This window comes from Lactuca serriola, chromosome 2, assembly GCF_051521515.1.
Source record: "Lactuca serriola cultivar US96UC23 chromosome 2, Lser_US96UC23_V15, whole genome shotgun sequence".
NCBI classification, from domain to species: Eukaryota; Viridiplantae; Streptophyta; class Magnoliopsida; order Asterales; family Asteraceae; genus Lactuca; species Lactuca serriola.
The window spans coordinates 185477213-185504680 of NC_136409.1; the positions used below are offsets into that span (position 1 = coordinate 185477213).

The window sequence follows — 27468 nt, forward strand, 5'->3', positions numbered from 1 at the left end:
ACCTCATACGCAGGGCATACTGAAGGGTACGCTAAGCGTACGAGGTTAGCTCCCCGATCTCAGTCAACTGTGAGGTACGTCCTGCATACACGAGGAGTATACACCACGTACCAAGTCAACTCGATTGACTCGGTTGATTTAACATGGATTTTTACTAGGATTTGACCTAGGGGTATTTTAGGTATTTGAATGGTAGTTTGAGTTTTGGTTACTATTGTTCGTAAAGGTGACAAGTAGTGAGGATTACAGAGCAACGTGTCTGTTCAGCTTTTCATCTGTCTGTGAGGTGAGTCTTCTTACCACCTTAAGTGGGCCGAAGGCACCAAGGCCGACCCATTGTATTGTATGAGTAGAACTGTATGTTATCGTATGATTTTTTTTGTGTGCTTGTATAATTTATGTATTAAGCTATATGGGCTCAGAGTCATTATGAACTTGGGGTTGATACGAACCCGGGGGTTGATGCATACCTGACATAGCCACATGCTGTTATATGATATGTATGATGTCTGTAGTAATTTGGGAAGCTCACTAAGCTTTATGCTTATAGTTTATATTTATGGTTTCAAGTACTTCCAGGTCAAAAGGGAAGAGGCCGACGTTATGACACAACATCTTCCCCACATGATTTTCGCACTTGATGTATCTGTACTCTAATGTTTTGGAATTTTGTAATGGATAATGGCTTTTGATACAATCAATGAATGAAAACTAATAGTTTTTAAATGAAAAATTTTAGTATTGTTTTTGGGTCGTTATAGATATGCTTTGAGCAACATGGCTGAAAAAAATATATAATGGATGAATCTAATGAGTATATATATATATATATATATATATATATATATATATATATATATATATATTACATTTAGACGATAAAAAATGTAAAAGAAAACCATTTTCGAAGACACATCCTACAAAAATATGCATAAATGAGTGTTTACTACCTAATCTTACACTCTATTTTCAAGTTTTTTAAGGAAAAAAGGGATGGAAACGAGAGAAAAGTTATGTTTTTTTTTTCTTAATGTGCAAAAATAAAAGAATGATAATAAAATGTGTTTTTTGAGTTTTATATAAGGAGGAAAATGAAAACAATGGAAGGAAATGAAAGAAAATAATAACATTTTTTTTTTCGCTAAAAATATATCCCCTAAAAATGTTATAATTTGTTTCCTTCCATTGTTTGGTTGAATAAGAATTTGAGATATATATTATAATTTAATATTTTATAGATAAAACTTTTTTGATGAGAAGTATACATTAATGTATTTTATTGGATAATACATTCTAGAGTAAATTACATGAATGGTCCCTATGGTTTAACGTGATTTGCACGTTTGATCCTTAATTTATCTTATTTAACTCGGAAGGTCCCTACTCTTTGTTTTTATTACGCGCTTGGTCCTTATATTAGTTAAAAAAACTATGTTGCCCTTGATTTTATAATTTATTTAAATAAACACACCACCAACCTCATCCCTCTCGGCTTACCTTACATACCACACAATTTTTCCCTATTTAAATAATAATCTTTTTAGGTAAGATAGGGACCAAAGACGTAACAAAAACAAACAGTAGAGACTTTCTAATAAAAAAAAGTTAGGAACCAAACGTACAAATTACCTCAAACCATAAGGAACATTCCTATTCATGTAATTTACTCTATGTTCTAATCTATATAAAAATACAATTTAATAGATTAATAAGTAATTATAACATGTATTGAAAACAAATATATATAAATAAATAAATAATAAACTTTTATTTGATTTTTTTTATTATTCCGTTATAATTTTATAAACGATAACTAATCCGAAATCCAAAATTATAATTCGATTTTGCTGAAAACTCATCAAAAAAATCCGAAAATCTAAACCAAATAGTCAAATGCAAATTGCATAATAATTAGACAATCTAGATTTACACAAGCAGTGAAAACCTTAATCATTTGAACATTTATCTCGGAACAACTAATCATTTTGTAAAATGGACTTTGAAGGTCATGGTTTCGAATGCGCACAAAGTCATTTTCACAAAATAAAAGAGCACACATTCATTTATGATCCAGTTACCAGTTATTTGAGAAATGAATCAACTGGTAAAAGCCCAAGTGTAGAAAGGACTTGGGGTTGATACGAACCCGGGGGTTGATACATACCTGACATAGCCACATGCTGTTATATGATATGTATGATGTATGTAGTAATTTGGGAAGCTCACTAAGCTTTATGCTTATAGTTTATGTTTATGGTTTCAAGTACTTTCAGCTCAAAAGGAAAGAGCCCCATGTTATGACACAACATCTTCCTCACATGATTTTCGCACTTGATGTATCTGTACTCTAATGTTTTGGAATTTTGTAATGGATAATGGCTTTTGATACAATCAATGAATGAAAACTAATAGTTTTTAAATGAAAAATTTTAGTATTGTTTTTGGGTTGTTATAGATACGCTTTGAGCAACATGGCTGAAAAAAATATATATTACATTTAGACGATAAAAAATATAAAAGAAAACCATTTTCGAAGACACATCCTACAAAAATATGCATAAATGAGTGTTTTACTACCTAATCTTACACTCTATTTTCAAGTTTTTTAAGGAAAAAAGGGGATGGAAATGAGAGAAAAGTTATGTTTTTTTTTTAATGTGCAAAAAGAAAAGAATGATAATAAAATGTGTTTTTCGAGTTTTATATAAGGAGGAGAATGAAAACAATGGAAGGAAATGAAAGAAAATAATACAATGGAAGGAAATGAAAGAAAATAATAACATTTTTTTTTTCGCTAAAAATCTATCCTCTAAAAATGTTATAATTTGTTTCCTTCCATTGTTTGGTTGAGAATTAAAATTTATGAACAAGAATTTGAGAAATATATTATAATTTAATATTTTATAGATAAAACTCTTTTGATGAGAAGTATACATTAATGTATTTTATTGGATAATACATTCTAGAGTAAATTACACGAATGGTCCCTATGGTTTAGGGTGATTTGTATGTTTGATCCTTAACTTATTTTTTTAACTCGGAAGGTCTTTACTGTTTGTTTTTGTTATGCGTTTGGTCCCTGTATTAGTTAAAAAAATATGTTGCCCTTGATTTTTTAATTTATTTAAATAAACACAGAACCAACCTCATCCCTCTCGTCTTACCTTACCTACCCTACAATTTTCCCTATTTAAATAATAATTTTTTTAGGTAAGATAGAGAGCAAAGGTGTAACAAAAACAAACAGTAGAGACTTTCTAATAAAAAAAAAGTTAGGGACCAAACGTACAAATTACCTCAAACCATAAGGACCATTCCTATTCATGTAATTTACTCTATGTTCTAATCTATATAAAAATACAATTTAATAGATTAATAAGTAATTATAAGAAATATATATATAAATAAATAAATAATAAACTTTTATTTGATTTTTTTATTATTCCGTTATAATTTTATAAACGATAACTAATCCGAAATCCAAAATTATAATTCGATTTTGCTGAAAACTCATCAGAAAAAATCCGAAAATCTAAACCAAATAGTCAAATGCAAATTGCATAATTAGTAAATCCAGATTTACACAAGCAGTGAAAACCTTAATCATTTGAAGATTTATCTCGGAACAACTAATCATTTTGTAAAATGGACTTTGAAGGTCATGGTTTCGAATGCGCATAAAGTCATTTTCACAAAATAAAAGAGCACACATTTATGATCCAGTTACCAGTTATTAATCAACTGGTAAAAGCCCAAGTGTAGAAAGGAAGTGTTTGGCTGGTTTAGAAATAGAAAGAAAGCCCAAGTGTTGCCCTCCCAAATCCCAAAAGTTTACTTTTTTTTTGAAGACAATCTCCCTGCATTTCCGATTTTACTTTAATATAAATAGTGTCACGGAATTTAGATTATCTATCACTCCGCACAATACAAAAATTTCTTCACCTCTTTTCTGTTTCACCGCTTATTTCCTCTTCTCCAACCTCGTTTGGTTTTGCTACAAACAAGTAATCATTGTTTTCAAAACTTCGATCCAAAGGTGATTGAAGTTGTTTCATTTTGTTGGGTGCTTAGATCTGCCCCAATTTTTTCCCTGAGGGTTACTTCACAGGTTTGCCTTTTTCTCTCATTCATAATTTATCAAGTAGATTTACTGCAATTTGTCTCTGATTTACGTTTATCCTTAACAAAGCTTGTTATGCGGTCATTATCTGCAGGGATGAAACGATTACGAGATGATGGATATGGTAGCTCTCAATTTAAGAGGCCATTTGGTTCTTCCCGAGGGGAATCGTAAGTTCTTGTTTTCAATTGCTTTAATTTCGTGGTTTTGGTGCTCATTCATGCTCTGATTACGAGTCCTTTTTATGTGTTGCGGTGATTTGATGTAGGGATAATCTTTTTTTTTTTTTGTGTGTCTGTCTCAAGCAATTTTCTTTTTTCATAATTTTTTGTGACGTAGGATTTGCTTAAACTTTTATAGGGTTTAGTTTTGAAACTGCTGGATTTAGGTCGATGTAACATGCTTTTTTGAAAAAGGAATTGTACGATTTAAATGAATTGGTGTTCAAAATCGCATCTACTCTTGACCTTTTTATTAGGCTGTGTTCTTCATTTCTCTTTTTTTTTTTTTTTGTTTTTAATTTAATTTATGAGCGAAGTCTCTAATTCTCAACTCTGTCAGACCGTGTAGATTTTTGTTTCTAGCCTTTTTAGGGTTTGGTGGTATGATATCGTTGTGGCAAAAATGTGGCTATCAGAACACCAAAATGAGAAAAAGGAAAAAGTCAATTGAAAATATCAATAAATTTAGTACTATTTATTCTTCAGTTGACTCTTTCAATGGGTGCATGAAATGAAATCTTTTTAAGTGAGTGGAATTAAAACCAAAAAGTTCCACAGGGTGTTACATCACATGACATGAAACAAACTGTGGGAAATTACGCAAGATTTATTAGACGATCTTAGAATTGTTTGCACATGCCATTTAAACTTATCTTTGTTATTTATCATACTGTTAATAGCAAATTTAAAATTTTATTTTTTATACTTCTCTTTTTATATTGAAGATATGGCCAACCACAAGTCCCGGGAGGAGGAGGAGGAAGTGAAGGAGCAGGAGGAGGGGCAGGTGCTGGTGTAGGAGGAGGAGGAGGAGGAGGAGGGGGAGGTGCTGGGGGTGGGAGTGGGGGAGGTGCTAGCAGTGCCCAAAAACTCACAACCAATGATGCATTGACTTATTTAAAGGAGGTCAAAGACATGTTTCAAGATCAGAGAGAGAAATATGACATGTTTCTTGATGTGATGAAAGATTTTAAAGCTCAAAGGTACGTAATTTTCTATTGAAAGTATATCATTATATAACATTGACTCGGCCTAATTGAGAATTGTTTCTCTGATGCAGAATTGATACTACTGGTGTCATAGCAAGGGTGAAAGATTTATTTAGAGGTCACAATAATTTAATTTTTGGATTTAACACCTTCTTGCCCAAGGGTTATGAAATTACTGTTATTGAGGAGGATGAGGTGCCACCAAAGAGAACAGTGGAGTTTGAAGAAGCTATAAGCTTTGTAAACAAAATAAAGGTAGACCATCATCAGCATTGCCATATTTTGAGTTTTTTGAATATGACAATCCTACCCTTTGTGTGCAGAAACGTTTTCAAAATGATGATCATGTTTACAAATCATTTTTGGACATCTTGAACATGTATAGAAAAGAGCACAAGGGTATCAACGAAGTCTATCATGAGGTAAACTTCTCTATTTTCACTTTTTTAAATAAAATCATTAATCATCCTACCCTTTGGTGAGAGTTTGTAATTTATGCAGGTAGCCTCACTTTTTGATGATCATCCGGATCTTCTTGATGAATTCACAAGATTTTTACCGGATGCTTCTGCTGCTGCATCTGCACATCAAGCTTCGTTAGGGCGGCATGCATATGATCGGAGCTCAGGTGGGGCCCCACTCAGACTGGCACAGATGGATAAGGTAGTAACTTTTCAACATTTTCATATATATATTTTTCTTGATTTTCTAAGGGGTTGATTTTGTTATTATTGATTAGCAACGAGGGAGGAGAGATAGGGTCAATGGTCCACATGCTGAAAGGGACACGAGTGTTGATTGTCCTGATATGGATGATAAATCAATGATGAAACTTCACAAAGATCAGAGGAAGAAGGACAGTAGGGAGAGGAGAAATAGTGATGATCCTGATCTTGATAACAACAGGGATAAGGACATCAAACGGAAATCTGCACGTAAAGTGGAAGATTTTGGAGTACATTCAGGTTCAGCTCCATATGATGATAAAGATGCCCTCAAAAGTGAGTAGTAGATGCTTTTTTCATATTGATTCAGTTTTTTTTTTTCAAAGTTTTTTTAACAGTTTGGTATTTGTTAATTATAGGTATGTATAGCCAAGAATTTACTTTCTGTGAGAATGTGAAGAGTAGATTACGCAATCCGGATGATTATCAAGCATTCTTGAAATGCCTTCATATATACAGTACAGAAATAATTACCAGGAAGGAATTACAGAGCTTGGTATATATTTTATACCCAGTTGTCTTTTTATTTGGCATTACTTGAAAAAAATACAATGCTGCAGAAGAAGTTTTTTTTTTTTTTTTTTTTTTTTTCTTTGAATCAGACAGTGTATGCTGTTAAATTTGATGTCTTTGAATTTTCTTTTTCAGGTTTCCGATTTACTTGGGAAGCATACAGATCTTATGGAAGGATTTGGTGCATTTTTGGAACGTTGTGAAAACATAGGTGCCTTTTAGTTTACATATTTTTTGTTTTACTCTTTTGAGAACTCCTTTTGTATTGTTACTAATGTATCTTGTTTGCAGATGAGTTCCTTGCTGGTGTTATGGACAAAAGTATGTGTGACTACTTGTTTTTGTTCTGTTTGTATACACATTTTTTAACATACAAGTTTAAGGGAAAATTGCTGGAAATAGCAACATACTATACTATTTTTTACCAATATAGACATTGTACTTCATTTTTTTCCATAATAGCAATTTGCTTACATATTTTACCCATAGTAGAAAGATACATACATTCTTTTCCGATAATAACCCCATGTAACCTGGAACTTGTAAAATGCACTTTGAATTTTACCCATGATAGCAAAGTGCTTACATTATTATACACATACTAGCAATGTAAATACAATTCCATACCATGTCAATAATAACAACATGCAACATGAAACCTGTTAACATTTTATAAATTTCAAGTTATATATTGCTATTATCTGTAACGAAATGTAAATACATTGCTATTATGGATAAAAAATAAAGTACAGTGTCAATGTTTGTAGCAATTGTAAAGTACGTTGCTATTTCCCACAATTTGCCCAAAAGTTAATTAATCGCGCACTTGGTGTGCAATTCTGTTATCATTTCACATGCTGTTAGGTTGTTAAATCATGTCTCTGAGCTTTGTTCTTGTTTGCCTTGTAATTTAACAGAAGCTTTATGGAATGTTTCTAAGTCAACAAGGACAGATGAGAAAGAAAGGGAACATAGGCGTGACATTGATGCTAATAAAGAGAAAGACAGATACAAAGAGAAATATTGGGGGAAATCTATTCAAGAGCTTGACCTTTCTAATTGTCAGCGTTGCACTCCTAGCTACAGACTTCTTCCTGATGATGTAAGTCTGATAAATATTTTTCTTTTTTCTTTTTCATGGTTTGACAGTTTATATTTGGTATTTGGTGTTTTATAGTATCCGATTCCATCAGTAAGCCAAAGATCAGAGCTTGGTACTCAAGTACTGAATGATCTATGGGTGTCTGTGACTTCTGGTAGTGAGGATTACTCTTTTAAACATATGCGTAGAAACCAATATGAAGAAAGCCTGTTTAGATGTGAAGACGATAGGTACAAATACAATACAATATTTTCCCTAAAACAAATATATATATACACACATCAAATGATGAAGTAAGTAACTTGTTTTCAATGATGCTTATAGGTTTGAGCTGGACATGTTGTTGGAGTCTGTGAGTTCAACTATTAAACGTGCTGAAGAATTACTAAATGGAATTAACGACCGTTCGATTGGTACAGATGCACCCATCCGTATGGAAGACCACTTTTCAGGTGATTATTTGACATATTATACATAAGCAACATGCATTTTGGTTTGTATTTTGGTCTTAATTCTCGGATTATTTGTTATTTCTTCTTTTGTAGTTCTGAATTTACGATGCATTGAACGTCTGTATGGGGATCATGGTCTTGATGTGATGGACACACTGCGTAAAAACCTTCCTGTTGCATTGCCTGTTGTATTGATTCGAATGAAGCAGAAACAAGAGGAGTGGACAAAGTGTCGTTCAGATTTTAACAAAGTTTGGGCTGATATTTATTCAAAGAACCATTACAAATCACTTGACCACCGCAGCTTCTATTTCAAGCAACAAGATTCAAAGAATTTGAACCCCAAATGTAAGTCAATCTTGATTGCTGCTGCTTCTTTTATAATAGAGAAATTTACATATTTGGTCCCTGTGTGTAGCTGATTTTTTCAATTTTGGTCGTAAAAGACTTTTACTTGCATTTAATGGTTCTAATGTAAGGTTTCTGTAACATTTTTGGTCCCTGTTCCAAGTAAATGACTATTTTTCGGACAAAAATTGCAAAAATCAGCTATACTTAGGGACCAAAAATGCAATTTACCCTTTTTAATAATACAAACTAAAAGCCTTTTTATTTTCTTGATGACCAGGCTTAGTGGCTGAGATTAAAGAAACAAAGGAAAAGAGCCAGAAAGACGATGATGTCCTTCTTAGTATTGCAGCTGGAAATCGACATTCTGTTGTCCCGAATCTTGAATTTGAGTTTAATGACAAGGATATTCATGAAGATTTATTTAAACTTATTAAATATTCATGCGAAGAGATTTGCACAAGCAAGGAACAATTAAACAAAGTATTGAAACTTTGGACCACATTCTTGGAGCCAATGCTTGGTGTTCCTTCTCGCCCTGACAATGTTGAAGATGTTGAGACATCTGCCAAAAATGAAGGTACAGCTGGCGAGAGTGATGGAAGTCCAGGTGCTGATAGTGGCACAGGTAACCTTAACATCAAGCAAGGAAAACAAACTTCCAATGGCGATGATGTAATTTCGCCAAAAAGAGTAGATCCAAGTAAGAACACCTTGGTCAATGGAGGTGCTTTGACCAAAGAAGATGGATTGAGAGTAGAGAAAGAGGTGAAGAATGTTGGTGAAAAAGATATCCAAGGACGTGATCCAACTCTTCCAAAACCAAATAACGTTCATGAAGTTGGTCAAACAAAGTCAAACATCGATGAAACAGTGGCAAATGGAAGCTTTACTAAAGCACCAAATGTTCTGAAATATGATGAACCTTCTAAATTTGAGAAAGAAGAGGGAGAGTTATCACCGAATGGTGAGTTTGATGATGCTGACTTTGCTGTATATGATGAGGACAGTGAGAATGTTCCGGAAGGTGGTGATGTGTCAGGCAGTGAGTCAGCTGCTGATGATTGTTCAAGGGAAGAGAATGAAGAAGATGGAGATCATGATGATGTTGATGGGAAAGCAGAAAGTGAAGGAGAGGCTGAAGGGATAGAGGATGAAAACGGGACTTCAATATTGCAATCTTCAGAACATTATTTGGTCACTGCAAAACCATTGGCAAAACGTGTGGCATCTCCATTGCATAATGGTGGGAAAAAAGATTGTAATGTCTTTTATGGCAATGAGAACTTTTATGTACTTTTCAGGCTCCATCAAGTAAGCATACAGATACAGTTTTCTTATTTACCATTTTACCCTTGCCTTTGATCTTCTGAATATGTCAAGTGATTTGTTTTCTGTGTTTGATATTTTCAGGTTTTATATGATAGATTATTGTCAGCTAAACTTAATTCGATATCTGCTGAAACAAAGTGGAGAGCTACTAAGGACACACCCCCACCTGATTTGTACTCCAGGTAATTCAGTTCTTCATCTTAGGTTGTGTTTGATATGCTGTAATTGAAGAGGGAATGGAGTGGAGCTCATTCCATTCCTTTGTGATTCCATTCCATTGTGTACAATACCCTACCCTTAATCTCATGACAAGTATATATCCTCACTATTCTGTCACTGTACTTTTTCAGATTCATGAGTGCTCTATACAGTCTGCTCGATGGAACATCTGACAATGCAAAATTTGAAGATGATTGTCGGGCGATTATTGGAAATCAATCTTATGTGTTATTTACATTGGAGAAGCTAATTTACAAGCTTGTTAAACAGGCATGCACCCACTTTTTGTCTTACACACATTAATCATTGCTATCGCACTAAGTTTCTAATTGGTAATCACTCCTTTTTGGATTCAGCTTCAAAATGTTGCAGGTGATGAGGTGGACATGAAACTTCTTCAGTTATACGAGTATGAAAGATCTCGGAAGCCTGAGAAATTTCTTGATTCTGTATACTTTGAAAATGCACATGTCCTCCTTCATGAGGAGAACATATACAGATTTCAATGTGTAAGTTTGCATTTCCCCCATTTTTTTGGCATATATATGTAAGAACTCTGGTTTATTTATTTTTTTCCTTATGTTTTTGCAGTCATCTGGCCCATCTTGTCTAACCATTCAGCTGATGGATGTTGGGAATGAAAAGACTGAAGTGGTTGCAGTTTCTGTGGATCCTAATTTTTCAGCTTATCTTCACAATGATTTTCTTTCTGTTGTGCCTGGAAAAAAGGAATCTGGTATTATGTTGCAGAGGTAATAACTAATAAATATTAATACCTCTTATGACATTGAGTAAATGAGTATATATTTATGTTAATATTTAATTTGTTTCCTAATTACTTGCAGAAATAAACGCCAATTCTCAGGCATGGATGAATCTTCTGCTATATCAGCTGCCATGGAAGGCGTGCATGTGGTGAATGGTTTGGAGTATAAGATGTCTTGCAGCTCATCAAAGGTAATTATTATCTTCCGTGTTATTGTCGTATGCGATTTATTTTGCATATGATTAAACTGCGCATGTGCACCTCTATAAAAACGTCTTCTATCTATTTGTTGTTGCAGAGTTGAGAATGTGTCACCAATCCCATCTTGAACACCTCAAATAAATGATACTTATTCTGGACACAAAAACGAGAATTTTTCTCTAGTGTGGTTCCAAAAATATTATAGGATCTAATAAAGCCACTGCTCTTTCGGTGGTGAAATGAACCATTTCTATTTAGTTCCATTGTTACCTTGTTCTTAAACCCAGTTTGTCTTTTGGGATAATTTGAAAATTAGATCTTTGGCGATCTGAAAACCATATTTCCTTTCATTGTTGCTTCAAAACCTCTTGTCTAGAAAGATCATAATAATGCCTTTTGACTTGATGATTGTCGTAGTTATTGATTATGTGTCGAATCCCATGTCAAGAGTGGAATTCTATAGAATAAATATTTCACCTTTTAGCAACGATAAGGTTTGTCTCTACAAGGAATGACACGTTATCAAGAGATTAGTCTTGAATTGATTACTTAACTACAAGAAGTAGTAAGTTACTTTAAGCAATGAACGGAAAACTTTAAGATAAGTGCTTGAAATAAGATGAAAATGAGGATTTCTCTCTTGTTTTGTGCTATCGAGAAGATATGTAACTTGGTCTTCCTATGCTATAGCAACTTGTGTATAGTTGTGATTTTAATCATGACCAAAAACAAAATATATACTATTAGTGAAATAAAGTATTGCAAAAATCGCTATTTTGTAGACTAGCAACTAGTCGGTCTAGGCGTTCAGTGGGGGCTAGTTAGATTACCTAAGTTGTAAAGCAATTAGTTTTAGGGAAGTCAAATATGACCAATATCGTAGCAGAAAAAGTAAATAACAAGCTCAAAATAAAATATGTTCAAGTGTTAGAACAACCGCTTCAAGTCTTTATCACCATAATAAGTTTTCAACATGTTCAAATAGTAGGTTGCCCTAGAAACTTTTGTCGTTGAAGGGTCCTCATAGAACAGTTTGACACTAGCGAGGTACCTACTTGCTAATGGTTCTCTCAGTCTATGAAGGAAAAAATGCCTTTCTAATAGAAAGTTTCTTCATGCTACATTTCCAATTTCGGAAGATACTTACCAAATGCAAGTCCTTGTCGTTCATGTCGGTAGATAAAAACACAATTATCTAGCAAAAGATAGAATGTGCAAATTAGAACGAGAATGATGAAGAAAAGAAAAAAACTCTTCTTCCCTTTGGAAACTACAAATTCTATAAACCATTTTTAAAGTGACCTTCTCCATATTCTTCCATGATATGGACTTCATCTTATTCATATTCAACTTCATCCACTTTCTCTCCACTATCGGTCTCAAGTTCTTCCTCAAAATGTTTCTATATGAGGTCTTAGAATTCAACGGCTCCTATAACTTCACTAATTTCCTAAGTGGGGATTAAGCGCTTAGGTGCCAACTAGTACGCCACTTAGTTCCTAATTGGAAACTTTACAACATTAGTGAAATAATTAATAAACCATAAACCCTAAAAGCCATTATATTTTGGTCATTTTGAGGTTTAACAATTTTGAATCAAACTTTTCGATAAGGCCGACCAAGTTTGACAACATTTTCTATTGTGATCGCTTTAACATGCTATAGGCGGTCAAATGATCGATCTTAGAAAGTTTTGTCAAAGTTGGGTGGCTTTATTGGGATGTTTTGACCACTCAATTTTGACAACTCTTTCCACTTAAGCCACTTAATTTTATTCTTTCTTTCTATTTTGACCCCTTTAACTTACTAAAGAAGGTCATAGTGGTTGACATAGAAAAAATCGTCAATCTTGGGTTGTGTTTATGGAAAGTTTTGATTAATAGTGGTTAAACTTCAAAAATGACAAATATATAGTGACTTTTATCATTTTATGTATATTGCCCTAAAAAGTATTTTAGATACCGGAAACACAAACAAAAGACAAGACGACTCATAAGTTAATTAAGCTCAAAGTAATTTGGCGTCTATGGTATTGTTCTTGATTATCATTCAAATTTATTACGAAAAAGGAGAACTAAATACGTACAACATATGCTTCATTATCATTTGTCCCCAAAAGTGATCTTGAAGCTTAGCCTCTCATTTTCCCTTGCCTCATGGTGTGGAATGGTTTGCCACATCTTCTTTATGGTCATTGAAAAATCGAATATACGTTTACACTATGAAAGGAAAGTGGAATAGTAGTAAGGTTGCTTTTGATGACTCGCTATCAATGCTTTAGCTCTAAATTTGTAGACGATTTAGTAGGCTATTCTATTTTCCGTGCTAATCTTCACCTAATAAAGAGAATGCCTCAAATTTCCATCTCAAGACACATCCGGATCAATCTTATGATGGATGCGTGTTAATTAGATTTTCCTTTTAAAGGTTACATGGTTCTAGCCATGTGAATGTGGTGCTATGTCACAAGTGGTGGTTCATTGTCTTCGTTGGACCATCGACACTTTCTTTTCTAATTTTTGGAATTTTATAATTAGTTTTGTATCTAATGTGATTACACAAACTATACTATTATAATAATACTAATAAGCTTTGTTTATAGTAAAACAATTTAGGAGGTTTGTAATCATTTGAATACATTTTGAGTGACATTTGACTAGTTGCATTTTTGGGTAAGCGTCTTCTTTTATCCGTTTTACCTAATGGAGATGATACATAATCTAAAATGACCTTTTTTTTTTTTACCTAAGTTGGTCAAAATTGCTACTAATAGTCTGATACCAAGTTTCAATAGGAGAATAAGATTGCATTCCCTTTTTTCGCTTTTGTAGTTACGTGTCTTGCTTTTAAGTCCTTAATCTTAATCCACTTTCATGCTAAGGCCATGTAATCTTTTGATATTAATAGAACTAAAGAATGGACCATCATATCCTACGAATATCGATATTTTAAAAGTTAAATCATAACGGTGATCCCAAATAATTAGAAACAACTTATCTAAAAAAATATTAACCTGTGGTGTCAAAATTATGTAAAAGTTTTAATGTGGCAATGATGATATAAATTGTCAATCAAATACTCATAAGACAACAATTTGGGACTTTAACAAAGAAAAAAACATTAATTCATTTCAAATTCTTGTAAATAATTTAGATACAACCACAACTACTATAGTGTTTTCTCTCAACCTAGTTGGGACATTCGCAACAGTTTTTAGCCATATGCAACAATTTTTGTTTTATATGTTAGTACTGTACAACTCCATAAAGCACAAATTGCTGTGTACAGATCACTACCCTAAATAAAAATTGTAGAATACTAAAATAGTGTGAAATAGAAGTGAACATCAATAGGGGAACCCACGTGGCCTGTGTGAGTACCGAGTAATTATGGGAATATAGTGTCGTGTGCGTGTATCACACGTATGAACTCTTAGGTTTTGCATTTAATAACGCAAAATCTGGCTACATGTTATATATTTGTTGTTCAATAATAACATAATTAACGAAAGAAAACGACAAGGTACTTAAGATTCTACCAAATTAATCCGGCTTGCCACATTTATGTTGGTTTCATTTGTTACAACTTAAATAAATACCATCAAAACAGAAATACCTTTCTATTTGTGTGGCTTCCAATAAGTTTGGATTAATGAACTTTAAATATCCCTTCACAAAAAAGTAAGGTAGCAAATCATGAACAGATTTTATGGAATTCTTCAGGTTCAGTATGATTCAGTTCATAAATGTATGGTGATTCGTTGGACTGTAGTATGTGATTCGTTGTGAATCATATGATTTTTTTTTTAAATCTTGACAGTAATTATTTTCCTCTGCTAGTCCAGGATTTTTCCTTAAATAATTGGTGTCCGTTAGCCAGATTTTGGTTTCAAACGTTAAATGCGGATGAGCGTTTGAGTAAAACAATTAAAAATAATTATTTGATGAAGTTTATCTGATTTCTAATCAGTTGAGTGCTGGCAGATCTCCTATGTCCTCGATACAGAAGATTTCTTCTTCCGAGAAAGAAGAAAAAGAAGAAATGTCCCATCAACTTCTCGTCATGCCATTGCCCACACAAGACTACAACGCTTTCACAGATTCTTAGCATTAGCAACTCCAGGTACATATCTTAATTTGTATTAACCAAATGTCAAAAATACCCTTCATCCACCAACCAATTTTAAAACACCAGCGTATCTGCCTCTCTTTTCTTTGTTGTAGAATCTTGATGGTAAAAAAGTAAAAGCTGAAATGGGTTGGGGTAAGTAAGGTAACTTAACAAGTGGCTTGTGAAGTTGATACAATTACAAAGTACAAGTACAAACAATTGGATATGACTTAAAGTTATGAGCCATGAGTTTGTGTAAATAGGCTTGGAGATTTCATGAGGTCTGTCTCTCTGTCATCATCATCATCATCTAATTGCTTCTCTATTTTTGTTGTGCTGCTTGCTTCCTACACAAAGTAAGCTTTTTTTTTTTTGTAACATTTATGTCCCCAATAGAAGGATTTTATTGTAGTTCTTTTTTTCCCCTATGTAATGCAAAAATTATTATTTGGAGGCAGAGATTAAAAGAAGGGTTTTTGTTTTTTTTTTCCCTGAGAATTAGGAAGCTCTTCTGGTCTTTTGTACAGAGCTTACTTACTACCAACTGTTGATGTTCGAATACATATTTATGTAATCTTACATTTATTTGGCTTTGGCCTCAACAATTGATTTACATATATGGTTTTCTCTCTCCATTTACACTTGCTTTACAATATTGTTACCTTTAAAGACTACTTTTGTAGGATGCCAAATATGATAGAAGGTGAATGAGATTTGTTGCATTGATTTTAAAGAAAATTTGACGAGAGTTTGATTATTAGTGAAAATAAAGCAAAAAACTAAAATTGGTTATGATTTAGACTTATTATTAATCGAACAAAACTGAAAAAAAAAAGATATTTTATTCTATAAAGATGCAAAATAGATAAGACAATTATTAAGGTTGTATATTCTTTGTTATATATAAAAACGTTTTACATCCTTTATGTGGTTTTATTATTGTATTATTTTAGTTATGAAGCATGGGATATGCTCTTCATTTTCAATATGTACGATTTAGGATAAAATGTGAGATTCGTAGCTTCTGTTACATCTGTTGAAAAATCGCTACGTGTTGCCAGTTGTATCTTGTTTCTACAGTATTTACACGTTCATCCGTCACCCGAATCTGAAATATTATAAGACAACCTTTTGAACAGAATATGAGCTGCAAAATTTAAAGGATACAAAACTCAAAACAGGACAGAAAATGTGAGTACAAATATGTCTAAATTCTTAATGAAAATTTAGTATTTGGAAACGGTGAAAAAGGTCAAGTTGTTTAGATAAGTATTGATTGAGATATCAAATATTCAAATGTGTGATTGTGAGCAACTTTGTTTCAAATAACAATGAAATGAAGTGGAGCAAATAGAAAGATTCGCCTCTTCCAATCCATCTTATATGGTAACCAACAATGTCAAAAAAAAAAAAAAAATCTCATGAGAGCTCAAAATTGATCCCAAAAGAGTTGGTTTCCAAGAGTAATCTGTAGTTGTTGTCATGAAGACAACGATAATGAAGATTGCTTTGATGGTTGTGAGGCTGTTGATGAAAACCAGCATACATTGGAATTAGATTTCATTCACCTCACAAATGCCAGACACACTGCAGGTTTTGGCTCTTATTGTAAGGTTTTATTTTGATTTTGATCTAAATCTCACTACTCACCTTTTTTTTCTTAAAAAAAAGAAAGTAATCATCCGAGTCTTAGACCAAACATCACAAAAAAAAAACTGTATATCATACTATCATAGGGGTCAAAACTTTGGATTACTCTTATTGTTATTAATAAAATATTTTAAAATCACAACATATTTTATTTTAAGTTATCTTAAGAATTATAAATCTGTAAAGTTGTTTTACATTTAAAAGGACAATTTGATCATGGCCCATCAGAAGTTTTTGTTATTTTTGAATCTTGTCAATAACTAATGTCTTCAAATATGATATGAAACTACACTACTGAAAATAATATTTCTGTTTATAAGAATAAGTTGACTAAGAAGGTTTAGCCATTTGAAAAAAAATTGAAATAAATAATGTTTTGTAAATATAAAAATGTAATAATAATAATAAATATTCAATATATTATGTTAATCAGAGCTAGAGCTGATTGTGACATTATGTTGGATGACTCATGGTAGATTGTGATAGCACTTTTTTGCATTATGCAATGCTACAACTATAATGTAAAATCGGTCAACATTCTCATAGAATGGCTTTTCACTTCTCAAATTTGTAAAATTCGATTTTTTTCAAATATTTTGAATCTTTATTATCTACATTTCCATAAAATTCTTCAATTTCGAACAATGATCAGATACTCTTTGAATAAGGTTAAATGGCCAAACCCAAAACACTGTGGTTGGGAAATGGGGCACTTGATAATGTGATGTATTGAAGAACAAGTATATGATGATTGTAAGCTTATGAGGATATGACTTTTGACTATTATTTGAGGTTGATGATCGAGTATTGTACATAATATTTATGGACGGGTTAGATATATGTCCATATGAGTTGTTGAATTGTATTTAATGTGGGTTAGCGAATCTAGAGTATGAAAGGGCGATGGTTACCACCATAAGATGATATTTGCGAGTGATGGAGGTTGCTACTAAAGCGTCAAGGGGTTTTTATGGAAGACAAGTATCACTAGTATGAAGTTTTTGTCTATGAGTTTACAAGTAAGATGTGATATAGAGTAAGAAATCCTGACAACCATATAGTATTATATCTTCGAGTCGTTCCTTGAGTTTATTATTGCATGATCATAATATATTTAGAGGTTGTATGTTGAGGTTATATGCGGCCTTAGGATTGTGTGCTTCACTTGATTTGAACATATAGCAGTGATTATTAAGTAGAGATAGTTGAACCGACTTTATGGTGTGTACATACATATGTCAAGTTTAAATGAGAACTCGAATATGACTGAGAACCTTAAAACTTTTCTTCTAATATTATCTCAAAAAAAGCACCACAAGCATTTACATATGCTAGTGTTTAAACGAATCTTAAAAAATTAAAAAAAAAATGTTCTTTTTTGGATTGTATACATGTGCATGTAAATGTGCATATGCGCATATTGTAAAATTTTCAATCAAACACCATAAAATGTATACATATACGATGTCTAAGGCACTTGTGAAGAAGAAAACACAAAAAAAAATAATATTAATAAAATCTTTTTGTTATTATAACTTTGGAATATTGTATGCCTTCTACCTTGATTATTTTTGATGGGGCTGATGAAGGTATTTGTAACGTCCGCGATTTAGGGTTATACATTTTAACCTTTAAGGTGTTAAAATTTCCATTTAGGGGTTTAATGGATATTTAATTGAAAATATGTTTTAATGAGTAAACATTAATGAGAATTATTAAGGAACTTTCCCTTTGCGAAAATTAAGGAATGTTGAAAGATTAATGTACATTAACCACATTCCAAGCAACCCAATTTTTTTTAAACATCGTCACCACCCCATAAGAACATCCTTCTAATACTATCAAGAAGACTAATAGCCTTTCTAGGAGTAGGGAACAAGGAGAAATAGTAAAGAGGGAGGCTATTAAGAACGAACTTCACAAGAGTGAGACAACCCCTAAAAGATAAAGACTTTGCTTTTCACTTTGAAAGCCTAGCACCCTAACATTAAATTTGTCAACCACCATACTCTAATGCTTCACAAGTTTCATATTGGCCCCCACTAGTAGGCCGAGATAAATGAAAGGAAAAGAGGTAGGGTAGCATTTTAAAATGCTAGCAAATCTATCAATTCCCAAGTTATTAACATCAACATCATAAACTTTGCTTTTGTGCAAATTAATTTTTAAACCTAGAGCAAGATAAAAACTAGGAAGTAATCTATTTAAGTGGGAAAACAGTTCTTAAGTTCTTGTCCTAAATGAATCACATTAGTTACATTATTTCATAATCACATTGAAAATTTTCACTCGAAAAAAGTTTTAGATTCTTGTCCCAAAATTCACCAAAATTGAGTTATATTTTCATGATCACATTAATTACATAATTTTCATCAAGTTTATTAAAAACAACTTTATTGTTGAGATTCTTAAAACTATATCATCAAATATTTATGTCTATTGTCATTGTCCCAAATAAACCGGTCATTATTTTATAATTTAAATTAGAGTTAATTATATAACTACACAAAGTCGCAGTATATAAAATAACACACATATCACAGTAACAACAAATAGACCCAGTTGGTCAACATATATATTCTACCACACAGGTAAGTATGGTGAGGAGACTCACCTTGCACATACATAGATGACTGATAGAACTCACACCCGAACTGCCGGAACTAGACTCTACCTATTAACTACACCAATTAGCCCTAATTAATAATAAAGGCAATTTTCCTTACTCCACTAGTACCAACCAATTCTAATCCATGTTAGAGAAAAAAACCATTTTGCCCCTTCCAAGTCACATATCCATCCAAGGCACAATTGGTCAAAAAGTCAACGAAAGTCGAAGGTCAGCTCTCTAGCTGTTACTCGTTGCGTACTCAGCTCTATTCTGGGCGTAGAGCGCAAGGCAGGAAGGGAACAAATTCACACTGGCTATGTCAGGCGTAACCAGAATTACGCTCAACATACACGACTTATCTCAAAACTTAATTCTTAAGGTTTAAATCATTAAGTCACTTTACCTAATCCTTATATCTGACTCTAAAAGGTATCCTAATCCATAAAGTCTCTGACTTTATGGCTTTGCATGGCTAAAGAGAGCTAAATCCCAAAACGCTAACTTCTAACATCACCAAAAACCCCATAAATCATGCATAGAGGAAAAGAAATGATCAAACTTGCATTTTTATGACACTATGCACCATAAAATGTACGAAAGGACAACTCATATGCTCTTGAGTATTCCATACTCACAAAGATCAAAGTTATGGGACAAAATGAACATAAATCTAAGATTAAATAAGATCTAGCAAAACAAGCTCCAAGGTATGAACTTTATACCTTCAAAATATGAACAAAGGGATGTAGATTTTGGATCCAAGAGCTTGAATACACCACCACTTCTTGAATGATCTTTCTTCTCTACCAAGAACACTTAAAATCACTCCAAAAGCTTCAAGTTTCACTCTTAAGGGATAGGGTTTCGATTTTAGGGCCTAGAGGAATGGAAGCGGGTCATAAGAAGGTCCAAACCTTGTACGCCCAGCGTAAGGGCCTTATTTGCAACAATTTAAAATATTAAAGGCTGAAATGAAAATACCTGACATTAGGTGCTACACTTGTATTTCCGAATCCATATTCATCACTCTGAGTGTGCACATTGCACCTCTATTCTCGAATAGTAAACTAAACTCAACATGTCTTAATAGTAATAATAATTATATAAAATATGCTAATAACACCAAAATCACCAATAATTTTAGCTAGTACCCAAAATAACCATAATTACAAACTGTCACTGGAGAATCTTATTTTATTTCTTTTTTTTTTTATTTTTCATTTTTAGGCTGAATATTGGACCCATATTTATTCTTTAGCATCTCAATTTATGCAAACTTCACTAGTTTTTATTGATTTAATGGTTAATATCATAAAAGTCCTAAGTATTTAACACGTAATTGGAAAATACCCTAACATTTTTTTTTATTATTGCTATGGCCACAATTTTCTCGCAGAATTATCACTCTAGCCCATTTAACAAGTTTCATGGTTAACTTTGTTAACGTTTTTGCAAAATCAACCCAAAAATTTGGTTTAAAGTTCAAATTTGGTCCCTATAGTTTGCAAAAAAATTACACCACATGGTTTTTTAACTTTATTTTTTATTTTTTATTTTTTTGTATACTTTATTTATTTTCGTTATATATATATATATATATATATATATATATATATATATATATATATATATATATATATATATATATATATAACGAAAACAAATACGAAAAAACACAAAAAAATACAAAGAAAAATTTAAAATATAATACGAAAAAGAAATATGAAAAAAAAAACTTTAAAAAATACAAAAAGTGTAAAATGTATGAATATATTAGAGTAAATAAAAAAACAAAAATAAATAAAGTGTGTGTGTGTGTGTGTGTGTATATATATATATATATATATATATATATATATATATATATATATATATATATATATAACCGAAATAAATAAAGTATGAAAAAAAATAAAGTTAAAAAATCATGTGTTGTAAATTTTTTGCAAACTATAAGGACCAAATTTGAATTTTAAACCCAATTTTAGGACTGATTTTGCAAAAAAAGTAACAAAGTTAACTATGAAACATGTTAGGTGGAGTAGTGTGATAATTTTGCGCGAAAATTGTAACCATAACAATAATAAGAAAAAGAAAAAATTGCAAGAATGGTCCCTGTGGTATGTCAAAACTAGCAACTTTGGTTCAAAATGGGTTTGGCTTGCAAGAATGGTCCAATAGTTTCGTTTTGTTGCGAGTTTAGTCGAAAAATTTTAAAACTTTTTATAATGACAGATTTGCTCTTGGTATTTTCCCCTTTTCATTTTTTATTACAAAAATCTCTCTCTCTCTCTCTCTCCAAAATACACCAAGCAATTCCATCCCGTCTTCCTTTAAATTTGTGGACAAACCATCAAAGCTAAATACGAAAAAGAAGTGAACTTAGGTGAATTTTTAATCATCGATAAAGGCATCATCCGATCCCTATGTTTAATGAAACACCCAGAACCCAAATCATGTATCTTCGAACACATATATTTCTTTCTACCCAACTCTGCCGTGTTCGGGAATTCCGTCTATGAATCCCGCCGTCAATTTGGGGAAATCATGGCCACAAAGTTGCTGGTCGATTGTGACGTGGTGATTGTAGTCCCAGATTTCGGCGTGGTGGCGGCGATAGTCGGACATTCAATGAACCCTCTCAAAGGATTCGTGATTTTGGGGTGAAATTGAAGCTTTCACCAATAAGAACGTTTTTGGAGGGTAAACTGGTGGTGGTGGTGGACGATTCCATTGTTAGGGGGCCAACATCATCAAAAATAGTATGATTATTAAAAGAAGCAGGTGCAATTCCACTTCCCCAAAGTTTCTTAAACTAAAATGAATTTCTTACTTCACCTCCTAGATTTCTGATGTTCAGTTTGGGTGTTATAGGGCTGGCTAGTGTTCGTTTTTTTCTTGAAACAATTTGAATTGCAACTGCCTGCTATGTTTCTTGTATTGATTTTGGGGTGGCTGTTTTGTGATTCAATGAAAGGCAGATCGACGTGAGTTCCGGTGAGGCAGGGAAATCGCGATGAGGTGCAAGGGGGTCCGTCGAGATCGACAACCCTCTGTGGGTTTACTCTTCATATTCACTGTTGGGCGACTGTTACAGCGAGGGGGCTGCTCCGGTGGCCTCCTTGGCTGTTCTTCTTCTTGCCTTTTGTTCTAAACACAATGTTAAATCAAGACTTGTTCAATCAAATTCCAAATAGAGATATTGTTCCAAATGTCAAGTCTTACAAGATTAAGATGTATGAATTGTGTAGAAAGAGTTCGATGTGGAATGTTTTGGAAAACATCATGAACATAACAGGGGATAGAGAAAAACGATAAACGTGTGGTGATGGGCTTTTGTTTGATTCTACATCTGCAAGTCTAAAGCAAGAAGAAAACTCTCGATTTGTAGGTTTGAATCAAGAAGAAAATTGATGGTGTTTGAGTTGGAGGTGTGAAAGTGATAGAGACACAGATGGTGTTCAAGAAGAAATCACTTTCTATTTGCAGGTGAAGGTTGATGGATATGGGTTCGACTGCTTTGTGTGTGTGTGTGTGTGATATATATATATATATATATATATATATATATATATATATATATATTATTTTTGTTTTACTTTTAATTGTTTTTTTAATTATTGTAATAAAAGAAAAATGAAAAATAAAATAATAAGGGGCAAATCCATCATTATAAAGAAATTCATAGGAAATTGGACTAAACTCGCAACAAAACGAAACTATTAGACCATGCTTGCAAGCCAAATCCATTTTGGATCAAAGTTGCTAGTTTTGACATGCCGGAGAGACCATTCTTGCAATTTTTTTATGCAATATTAGTCCTTGATTTAATTAGTAAAAATTTTTCATTAACCTTTGAGAAAATTTTCAGGCCACTATTTGAGAAGTGACTTGATTGTATAAATAATTTTTTTAAAACGGATTAAACATTGTGCGATCTTCTAAAAAAGTAAAAACAAATCAAATCTCAAGCCCATGAACGGAATATTCCGCGGGATGAGTGATGATCACCCATGACCCAAGTTGAACAAGTTGGTGCACCTATTTGGAGCTTTGACGGCCAGTAACGGCTTCTAAATTTTACGTTGAGGGGTGTAATTTACCAACACTTCAAACATCAGGGGGTATTCACAGAATCCTGCCTTGATTGGGTAGCCAGGGTAGCGTCTTTTATATAAAGTGTGAATAAGGTCAGCGTCTCTTCTCCCCCATTTCATTCGCAGTGACCATCTCTTTCTCATCTTTTGCACTTTTTTCTCCTCCGCTAGAGTGTCAACAATGGCTTCTTCATCGCTCAAGCGTTGGGTTAGGCCCGAGGTTCGTAGAATTAAATATTTCTTTACCCTTCTCTATTTTTTCGGATTTCCTTTTTCTTTTTTGTATTTTTTTTTTGTTTTGAATATGATGCCGATCCAAGGGATAAGCTATTTCATCGTGAACGATGACTTGTGAATCTGATCTGATAGATCTGACGGGTTTGATAGGTTTATCCTCTGGCAGCAGCCATGGCAGTCGCTCTCGGAATCTGCGGAATGCAATTGATTCGCAATATTAGCGGCAACCCTGAAGTCAGGTTTGTTTCTCTCTCTACCCTCACAAATATCTATATACTAAGTTACGAACATCAACAAATCGCGAATCAATTGTGAGTTTTTTTTTTTTTTTTTTTTTTTTTTTTTTTTTTTTTTTTTTGTCGTTTAAGGGTTTGTAGATGATGTTTGATTTGTTTACTAGTTTTTGCTTCCATGTCTAAAATCAAATCATAGCTTCATCTGATTAGGAAATATGGATAGTTAAGGGATTATAACCTAGAAACCTGTTTAATCGTGACTGAACAACTGATGAACTATAATCGCATTTTAAAGCATTTTTGAACAAGTTTGCACCCTTTTCAAGCTGAAATATCTACAGTGAAAGGTTTGATATTATTGAAGTTGAATCTCTTCATACTAGTAATTTATTTGTGCATAATTTAATCATAACATCGTAATTTTCAGTACAACTTATCATTAGCTCTAAAATATCTACCATTGCATAATCCGAAGCTCACAAATTTGAATAATTCAAATAAGGTGGTTCTGAAACATAGTGTGGATAAAGTATCTATTTGTATAAATTAATATTGCAGAACAATAGTTATGATCCTTACATTAATGTTAAAGCGCTATATATATACTTGAAAGTTTATTTACTAAACAACGCACTTAATTCGGTACTTCAAGGATCCAAATTATATTGCCTATAGTTGCACTCAAATATTAAAATTCATATCTTGAATGCCAAAGTTTCAAAGTATGTGCCAAAAACAAAAAATTCTATTTTTGATGGTCTAAACTTTGAAACCAAATTCTGAAAATATACACCACTTCTATAATTTAATTAGGGACAATGTCACTAAATACTAACCAAGTTCATAATTGTTCCATATAGGTCAAGAAGACTTTATATAACAGTTTCAAACACTCAAAGTTACAATTTTGTTCCATTGTTTTGGAGTTTTTGACATTTTAGTAACCAAGTTTCACACTTGTTCCACCTAGGCCCCTCAAACGCTTTTAAGTGGTTTAAACACTTAAAATGTAAACTTTGTTTGATTGTTTTGAAAATTTTATGTTTACTATCCGGTGAATCAGTTTCTATAGCCGCTACTTTTATATTTTAATTTTTTTTCAAATATGATTATTTCGACTTCATGCCAGAGAACTATAATCATGTTTTTTTTCAAAGAATTAAATTTTGATATTTCTGGCCTAAAGTCGTAATAATCACTTAATACACACATCCATAATCACAATATAATATGGTTGGAAGGTAAAATTTATATTACTTGTGTAGGGAATTAACACGACTCTATTTTGCTTATTAGACCTTGTGAATTTAAATTTTGGTTGTATGTGTATATGTAAATATGGATGTTGAGTATAAATTCGTTATATAAATTATTTTTTTATTGGGATATACAGAGTGACTAAGGAAAACAGAGCTGCTGGTATATTGGATAACTTTGTGGAAGGTGAAAAATATGCAGAGCATAGATTGAGGAAGTTTGTTCGCAACAAGTCTCCTGAGATCATGCCATCTGTCAATTCTTTCTTCACAGATCCAAAATGAAGCAAACTTAATGTTGTGTGTGGCATTGCAAGTCTTTGATTTTGGATTCATTGTTATGATTTATAATCAGGGAAAATGTTTTGAACCTTAATGGAATTGGTGATATGATTTATTTTTCTCTAAATAATACAAACTCTGTCTAAATGCTTGAAACATGACTATTTCTTTTGACTTAACTCGGAATGAATGACCTAGTGGATTAAGCCAATAAAAAACATGGCTTAATGTATCAAGATATCAACATATGACCTATTTTTCCTTTTTTTTTAACAAAAAAATTTCAGCTGCTTTCATGTTATGTTTCATGAATATTTTGAAATTTGTTTTGTGGAAGCCTAAGGGTAGAGTGGTCATTTTGTTTCATTCAGATTGACTTGTTCAATCTAGAAACTAGAAAGGAAACACCTTTATGTATTTAACATTTTGTGGAGACATATTTGTTGAGCCATTTATCTAATTATGACTTAAAAGGGGTGAAAATGGTGCCTATATTATGCTAGTCATGGTGAGCGTGTATGGTCTTCTCTAACTTTTATGAGTCAATTGTTATGCCGCGGTTAAAATCAATAATGGTGCTATTTTCTTTACTCAAAATAAACAAACAAGAGAAACTGTTTTCTTTTTGTTAAATGTTTTAAGTAAACTTTATAAACAACAGCCAACTATTCAAATTCACATGACTATCGATGCATAAACCATAATGTTATAATGTGTGTTAGGGTTAGAAAGGATCGAGTTAATTGTAAGATCATACACAAGCCAGCATAACATATGGTTGTTTTGGGAAAGAGGTGAAATGTTGGTAATTTGGATGATGGCCATTTGGTGTGCAATTGAAATTAACATGAGTACCAAAATGGTTAAAGTGTTGGCTAAAAAAGGTATGAGGCTCATACTATATAATTGTATACAAGACAAGTTTGATTATGAACACGACGAAATGTGTGGGTCAAGGTGGTTTATTCCCTCTTGCGGGGTCCAAGGGGCAGAGGGCTTGAGAGTGGTCCAACTGACTCATATGAGTAAGGTTGATGGCAACTTCCTAAAAACCTTTTTAAAATTTCATGTAGAAGTACAATGGAAAAACATGATTAGAGATTTAGGGTAGAGGAATAAGGGAAAGATGAAGGATTTGCGTATGGTCAAGTGGCCAGGGACATCTCACATTGTCTGTATTTGTCCAATCAATTTTGGCAGTTGTTTTTGTGGAAACTATTTTCAAACCGTAGAAACCATTATTTTTTTTTCAATCTTATCCATATTTCTGATGTATGAATACATCTACTTGGAAATTGTCACTTCTGTTGTTATCTTAGAATCTGAACATTCCATATATTCTTTAGAAGAGTTGTTTTTATTTTTATGTCTAAATCTAAAAGTACTTCGAGGATTATCGTACATATAAAGTTTTGAAACTTGAGCATATTTGAGAAATATCAATACGAAAATTGAACTTACATGATCTTTAAGACATCAAGAAATTCCGTGATACCAAAATTTTAAAATAAATAGAAGTTAAAGACGGCAAAGTGTGAATAAAAATGTCATGTTCTCTCTTTTTTATTTTTTTAATTCTTTTTCTTTAGGTTATAATAATATCGAGTTAAAAAAATTCCATATAGATAAATATTTATTAATCCAAACTAAATTATTTGATTTATGGCGAAGATGTTCATATTAAAGTTATCATTATATTGACCAAACATGGTTTGGTCAAAGTTCAAACTATGACCATTTTAAACTCAAGATATTATCAGAGTATGGTGGATACAAAGTTACAACTATATAATTTTCGTATATTCAATCAAATTACTTAAAGTTTAAGTTTGGGATTACATTCTTATCTATGTTAATTTGCTATCTTTTTTTTCATGTACTTGCTTTAAATTGATAATGCATGTTGATTGATTTAACTGAAAACTAAAAAAATAATGCAATTAATACAATCATGAAGTATAAACAAACAATTAATATATTTGTAAGTACATGAAAAACTAC

General features: G+C 32.4%; 2 protein-coding genes across 2 annotated transcripts; both read left to right on the forward strand.

Moving 5' to 3' along the window:
• The first annotated feature begins 3900 nt into the window (after nucleotides 1-3900).
• Nucleotides 3901-15703, forward strand: LOC145087711 (paired amphipathic helix protein Sin3-like 2). Its single transcript, XM_079025747.1, has 22 exons — nucleotides 3901-4108; nucleotides 4215-4290; nucleotides 5067-5324; nucleotides 5402-5585; nucleotides 5654-5752; nucleotides 5832-5993; nucleotides 6070-6331; nucleotides 6415-6551; nucleotides 6704-6779; nucleotides 6860-6889; nucleotides 7486-7670; nucleotides 7746-7900; nucleotides 7995-8122; nucleotides 8216-8470; nucleotides 8751-9784; nucleotides 9884-9984; nucleotides 10153-10291; nucleotides 10378-10530; nucleotides 10613-10773; nucleotides 10867-10978; nucleotides 14972-15110; nucleotides 15212-15703. The coding sequence occupies exons 2-22, from the start codon at nucleotides 4217-4219 to the stop codon at nucleotides 15217-15219; spliced, it is 3852 nt and encodes a 1283-aa protein (XP_078881873.1). The 5' UTR covers nucleotides 3901-4108; nucleotides 4215-4216; the 3' UTR covers nucleotides 15220-15703.
• A 7817-nt stretch (nucleotides 15704-23520) lies between these two features.
• On the forward strand, nucleotides 23521-25625 carry LOC145087712 (B12D protein). Its single transcript, XM_079025748.1, has 3 exons — nucleotides 23521-23676; nucleotides 23844-23932; nucleotides 25323-25625. The coding sequence occupies exons 1-3, from the start codon at nucleotides 23638-23640 to the stop codon at nucleotides 25468-25470; spliced, it is 276 nt and encodes a 91-aa protein (XP_078881874.1). The 5' UTR covers nucleotides 23521-23637; the 3' UTR covers nucleotides 25471-25625.
• The last annotated feature ends 1843 nt before the right edge of the window (nucleotides 25626-27468 follow it).